Below are 6508 nucleotides of genomic sequence, written 5' to 3'. Positions count from 1 at the left end.
GAACTGAGAGCAGCTTTAATGTTAATTAATATCATAAAATAATGGAATCATAGAATGGTGTGGGTCAGAAGGGACCTTAAAGTTCATCTTGTTTCAATCCACTGCCATGGGCAGGCACACTTTCCACTAGAGCAGGTTGCTCCCAAGCCCTGTCCAGCATAGCCTTGAACACTTCCAGGGATGGGATTACTTCCACGGATATCACTAATGGGAAAAAAGACAGGGAGTTTTTTGAGCGAGCCCTTAGATTAACAAGCAAACCGTTGTGATTGGTGCATGGTACATACAGCTTGTAACGAGTGTCAAGCCCGGCTTTTCCTCCCGCCTGACCCGAAGGATGGGGAATAGAGTGAGAAAAAAGCACTTGGGCTAGTTTGCTCCTCGGTGGGATGAGCAGCCGGGAATCCTGAAGGGAAGAGTGTCCAGGGGGCTCCCCGCGCCCACCGTGGCTCCATCCACTCCCGGTGCCCCCAGGGGACTCTGGGGGCTACTTCTTCCCGCAGGAGTGCCGGGCTCCTCGGTGGCCCCGGGGTGGGTCGGGACGGCGGCGGCTCCGCCCGGCGGAGGGCGGTGGGGCTGTGCGGGAGGCGGCGGGACCGGGCGGGAGGCGGCGGGACCGGGCAGGAGGCGGTGCCGCCGCCGCCGTGCAGGGACACACACACCGGAGCTGTGCGAGTCCCGGTGCTGTAGCGCCCGCCGCTCCGCTCCCAGCCGGGACCGGCTCCGTCATGGGCGACAGGGCGGCACGGCCCCGCTGAGCCCCGGACACCCCGGCAACATCCCGGGAACATCCCGAGAACTCGGTACTCCGGCATCCCGGCAGCTCCGCTGATCCCGGCATCTCCGGAGCTCGGGGCTCCGTTGCCCAGGGAACTCATATCCACAGCATCCCGGCTCCCCGGGAACTCCGCTGTGCTGACCGCAGCTCCTCCAGCACTCGGTACTCCGGCATCCCTGGAACTCCGCTGCGCTGACCCCGACTCCCCAGGAATTCGGTACTCCGGCATCCCGGGAATTCATCTGCGCTGGCCCCTGCTCCTCCATAACCCCGTGCCCCAGCTCCCAGGGAACTCAGTTCCTTGTCCCCGGCTCTTCCACACCCCGGTACTCTCGCATCCCGGGAATTTAGTACTCCGTCATCCTGGGAACTCGGCTCCGCTGATCCCGGCTCCCTGGGAACTCGGTCATCCCGGGAATTCATCTCCGCTGACCCCATCTCCTCCCCGTACCACAGCTCCATGGGAACTCAGCTTTGCTGACCCCGGCTCCTCCACCGTACTTCTCCATGCCGGGAATTCAGCTCTGCTGATCCTGAACCCTCCATAACCCAGTACCCCAGCTCCCTAGGGATTCACCTCCACTGACCCCGGCTCCTCCACAACCTGGTACCCCAGCTCCCCGGGCAGTCAGTACTCGGATCTCCGGGAACTCAGCTCTGCTGACCCCAGCTCCTCCATACCCAGGTACGCCGCCTGCCCAGGAGCTCGTACCTACAGCGCTCCGGCTTTCCGCTAACTCCCTACTCCCTGCACCCCAACACCAGCCATACCTCGGGTCCCTGGCGCTCCTTTTCCCTCTTAGCCCCGTTCCTCGGGCTCGCCATAACTCCGCATCCCCACCTTCCCCACTCCTCGTACCTCGGAGCCCTCCACTAATCCCGGTTCTCCCAGCTCCACAGCCGCTGTGCCCACCGATTCCCCGGCCCCCGGGCTCCCTGGCCCGCCGGAACCGAAGCCATGGCATTCATGGTGAAGAGCATGGTGGGGGGGCAGCTGAAGAACCTGACGGGAGGCCTCGGCGGCGAGGAGAAGAGTGAGGGCGAGAAGTCCCCGGCCGAGGCACAAGGCATGACCCGCGAGGAGTATGAGGAGTATCAGCGGCAGCTGGTGGAGGAGAAGTGAGTGCGACTGGCACCGGGACAGGCTGGACCCCCAGGGTCCCCGAGGGAAGGGGATGCTCCTGCTGCAGTCCTCTATCCCGTACATGGGAGTTGGGGGGAGCCAGGACTGGGGACAGCAGGACCGTGAGGGAGTTTAATGAGCCCCCTAATCCCTTAATCCGCTTCCTCGCCCGGGAGATGGAATTGTTTTCTCCCTTCAGGCTGAGCTAGGGGGAGGAAATTGTGGGGAACCGGGACTTTTCAGAGACAATGGGGGATACTGAGGTCGGGGAGTTGTGCAAACTCAGGGATGGGGGTGCATGGGCTGTTGGTAACAGCCCTGTGTGGTTCGCAGGATGGAGAGAGATGCCCAGTTTGCCCAGCGCAAGGCAGAGAGAGCCACGGTCAGGTCCCACTTCCGAGACAAGTACAGGCTCCCCAAGGTATGGCTGTGATGGAAATGGGGCAGCGGCGGGGGGAGTGGGTCACATGGGGACACAAAGCCCAAATGCAAAACATCTTTCTCCCCAAATTTTGGCCTCTTTTCATCACCCCTGAGCACCACAGACCACCCAGACAGCAGGACTCCCAGCCTTGCTTGATCCACCTCTTTCTTGCTTTTGCCCCCTAAATCCAGTTGGATGAAGGAAAGCCACATTCACCCCAGACTCCCTGGAGCTGGGAGCACAGTCAGGGTTACACCATCCTGGCTGGATTAGCCAGCTTCTCTCCCCAGATTATTTGGCAAATGTCTCCCACCTAAACTCCAGTTTTGGAATTTCTGCCCAATGAACAATTCACTAAAAACAACTTAATCAAGGCATAATTCATCTATTCTTAGAATTGCTATGAGCTCTTCTCCCTTCAAACCCACCCTTTATTTGAGAAGAGTCTCTCAGTGGTGAATACTCCAAATTGGAGCCGGGCTAATATTAGTTCCAAAGGGTCAGCTAAGCCAAGTGAGATTGTTCTGATTGTTTAGCATTGTTCAGCTACCCTGGATTCACATCCCCTGCTTCCCACCCCCCTTTTAGTGCCAGGAAATAAACAGCCAAAAGCCAGAAAAGGCAGAAAAAGAAGAGATGGAGATCTTTTATTCTTCAGGGGAAATGGGGATTTGTTTGGATCTGGCCCCACAATCCTTTCTCTGCTTTCTTGTGCTTGAAATGTTCCTTCTCGTCTTTTGACAAGTTTCTTCTGCTTATTACTGATCCCGCTTGGCAGCTGGGCTGCCTCATCCAGAGTCTCCCCATGGCTCCTGGCACAGAGCTGATCCCAACCTCCTGTGCAAGCAGTTGTTAAGCACACGTGTGGCTTAATTAGGTGCCTAACCCCCCAGAATGCATGCTGAAAACCAGGGTTTTCATCTCAGCTCCTGCTGTGAGCACCCAGGCTCTGCTCAGCTGTGTCCCCTCTGGATCAAGATCCCACACACAGTCCCAGGGACCTTCCCACATGGGCCTTGAAAAGGGAAGACAGCCCAAAGTCCCTACTGTGAGGCTTGCATGTGCTTCCAGAAGCCCCCTTACCACTGTGACATTCCCCCTCTTGACTTTCTACTGGCTCATTCCAGAATGAAACGGATGACAACCAGATCCAGCTGGTGGGAGGTGACGTGGAGCTGCCCAAAGAGCTGGCCAAGATGATCGAGCAGGACAACGAGGAGGAGGAAGAGAAGAACTCGGTTATCGGGCAGCTCAGCAACATCCAGAACCTGGACCTTGATTCCTTGAAGGACAAAGCTTCAGCCACACTAGAGGACCTGAAGCAATCGGCGGAAAAATGTGCTGTGATGTGACGGGGCTGAGCCCCCCTCGCCGCCGGTGTGATGGCGGGGGAGCAGGGAGGGGATGAGCCAAGGGTCTGGGGGGGCTGTTGCCTGCAGTGGGGACCCCACCAATGTTGTCACCCTTGCCGTGTGTCACTTGGGTCCTCCTGAGCCATGTGACCCCTTGAGTCCCTGACCCAGATGTTCCTGATGTGTGGTTTTTGTTTTGTTCTCCGGTCTGAGGTTAGAGCCAAGAGCCAGCATGTCCCCCTGTGCCCCAGTGCCCCTCCTGTGCCCACGGCAGTGGGTGTCCATAGCCAGAGCTGGGCAGTGGCAAGGAAGGAAAATGACCTTGGAGTGTTATTGACCTGTGACAGCATGGGAAGGACGCTGTGTGGTGGCCATATGCCATGTTCCTGCCTCCACATTTCCACCCAACCTCCTAGGAATGACTGGGAGGCTCCACCAAGGACAAGGCATGGTGTGGAACACCCTCCTTCCCTGCATCCCATCCCCATCCCCTGAGAAATACATCCCGTCTGTGCCAGAAACACCAACCCCTCTGCCCTTGAGGACCCCTCTAAAGGAGCCAGCTGGGAAGGACCTGCTATATAACGTGCTATATGATCCCATTATCCCTGTGGGAAGAAAGGTGTTGAGGATCAGAGGGCTGAAGCCTCAATTGTTAATTGAGGGCCCACACCAGCCCTTCCCTGGAGCTGTGGTGTACACTGTCCCTCTCCTGGGGTGGGATCTGCTTCTATCCTTGTTCCTTCCAGGAGAAGAACAAAGTGATAAGGGAATATTTCCCCATCCACCCCCTCCATCGTGCTTGTAGCAGTGTGCTGTGCTCAGTTGAGTGTCCCTCCACCTCCTGTGCTGCCCCCATGCCATGGTACTGTTATAACCGGTGGAATAAATACCAGGAGATGTCTATGCATTTATTTTTCTCCTCAAGCTCTGTTTTCCTGATCAAGGTTTTGGGGTGCACCTTTACAGGGTAGAGATGGGAGCTCAGGGAAGAATTCCCTGGCAGCAGCACCCCAAAGAAAGCATTGTTCCTGGCTGTGGTCACATTTGGGACCAAAGGGATGCTACAAGCAGCTCATTGTCAGCAGTCAGGTTTAAAAGCAAACAAAATTTCCATTTTTTTCACAAGTTTTTGGCTATTTTAGTATAAAACCTTCAGGACACTCAGTCTGGGACACTGTGGGGATGTCCACAGCACTGCTCCGAGCAAGGACACGTCTCTGCAGGGGTGAGCCCATGATGAGTACAGGTGTGACTCCAGCCAAAGCAGCTCCAGCCAGATGGCATCCCGGCAGGCAGTGGGCTCCTACAGAGAGGCTTCCTAGAAAAACTTGGCAGGGGCTAGAAATTTATCACTCCAAATCCCAAGGGAGCTGATTAATTGCACTTTGGTTTTGTGGGGGAGGTGGGTCGTCCAGGAAAACAGGAGAGGGTGCTGGGAAGTTCATAATGTTATTCATCATCATTATCATCATCATCATCATTAATGCTGGATCAGGCCACAGCTGGGGCTGCTGGGGCAAGAGATCCCTTTCTGCCCCAAGCTCCCTGTTAATACCCTGCCAGGGCCAGGTAATTCTGGGAAACTCCTGATATCCATCCCTGAGAGGACAGACAGACAGACAGAGGCAGCTCAGGTGTGATGCTCTTCCCGTGAGGACATACATCCTCATGACCCTCCAGTCCCAGGGAGCAGAAGACCTGCCAGCAGCTCTGGAGACATCTGGCCTCAGGGATCCCAAATCCAGCCCCACACAGCTCTGGGAGCTGGGGAGAAATGAGGGAAGATTGGCAGGAGCAGCTTTAGCTCTGAAAGGAGATCATACCTGATGAGGATCAGCCCAAGCTGACTTAATCCCCCACCAGGAAAGGGATAGCAGAAAGCAGGCACGGACTGAGCTGAGCCCTTGGCATTTAAATCCCAGGCTGATGACGAGGCATAATCAATAATCACCCAATGGGAGAGCAGGATCCCAACCGGAGCAGGACGTGGTGGGGCTGGGGGATGCAGTCTTTCGGTTCATCCCACTCCAAACCAGCCAGGATCGTCTTTTCCACCTTTTCCTCTGCCCCCTTCGCCTCTCCCTCCTTCCCGACCCTTCAGCTCTGCTCCGTGCTCTCCCCCGGCCCACGTGCCGTCACGCAAAGGCCGCGTGAAGCTCAGCGGGTTTATTTTAGGAGGCACCATGACCCCCAGGCATGCGAAAAGCAAAGCAGCACACGCTCCCCCCCGCCTGGCTCTGTGAGACGTGTTAAGCTTCAGCAAAGCATTCCCGGCAAAGTCTTCAAAGCATTGGGAGCTCTGAGGATGCTCCGAGCTCGCATCCCTACTCCCATTGCTGGATTGCTGCCTGTACCGGGGAGGAGAGGTTGGGATGGAGGGAGAAGAGTTTGGGACGGGAGGAGCAGGGGCAGCCAGCTCCCCTCCTGCCTTTTCCTTTCCCATCACAAGATGCATCCCAGTTTCCAGTGTTCCTCACTGCCGGATCCCTGAGCACCCCTGCAGACAAACATCCTGGCTGCCTCCATGCTGTACAAAAGCTCCAGGCATCAACACAGACTAAAAAACTTAAAGCAAAGAATTAGTGTGGATTAAAGCAGAAAATGTATTTTTTCTCTTCTACACTCCCTATATAATTCCCTCACCTATGGGACCAGGCTTGGGATGGATTTGTCCAAGTAAGCCCCTGCTGGCTGCTGAAGGATGCCAGCAGCAGGGAATCTGTTGATAAAATAAATTTTATTGACTGAACTGCCCTCCTGCACCAGTCCCTTCCTTACCTGGCCACAGAATCTTCCTCCTTCCTTACTTGGGAGTTTAGGGTAAGTGG

The 6508-nt window shown here is 56.1% G+C and overlaps 1 protein-coding gene across 2 annotated transcripts; it reads left to right on the top strand.

The window, feature by feature from the left end:
• The first annotated feature begins 592 nt into the window (after positions 1-592).
• CPLX3 (complexin 3) lies at positions 593-4584 on the top strand. 2 transcript variants are annotated; one of them, XM_071568442.1, is made up of 4 exons: positions 593-995; positions 1671-1897; positions 2235-2322; positions 3453-4584. In XM_071568442.1, the coding sequence occupies exons 2-4, from the start codon at positions 1737-1739 to the stop codon at positions 3675-3677; spliced, it is 474 nt and encodes a 157-aa protein (XP_071424543.1). In that variant the 5' UTR covers positions 593-995; positions 1671-1736; the 3' UTR covers positions 3678-4584. The 2 variants fall into 2 exon arrangements, with proteins under 2 accessions (XP_071424543.1, XP_071424544.1); XM_071568443.1 differs by lacking the exon at positions 593-995 and adding an exon at positions 1018-1463.
• The last annotated feature ends 1924 nt before the right edge of the window (positions 4585-6508 follow it).

The sequence above is a fragment of the Pithys albifrons genome, chromosome 13 (genome assembly GCF_047495875.1).
Source record: "Pithys albifrons albifrons isolate INPA30051 chromosome 13, PitAlb_v1, whole genome shotgun sequence".
Taxonomy (NCBI): Eukaryota; Metazoa; Chordata; class Aves; order Passeriformes; family Thamnophilidae; genus Pithys; species Pithys albifrons.
Note: the sequence above shows the minus strand (reverse complement) of the source record. Positions and strands in the feature narration are given on the sequence as shown.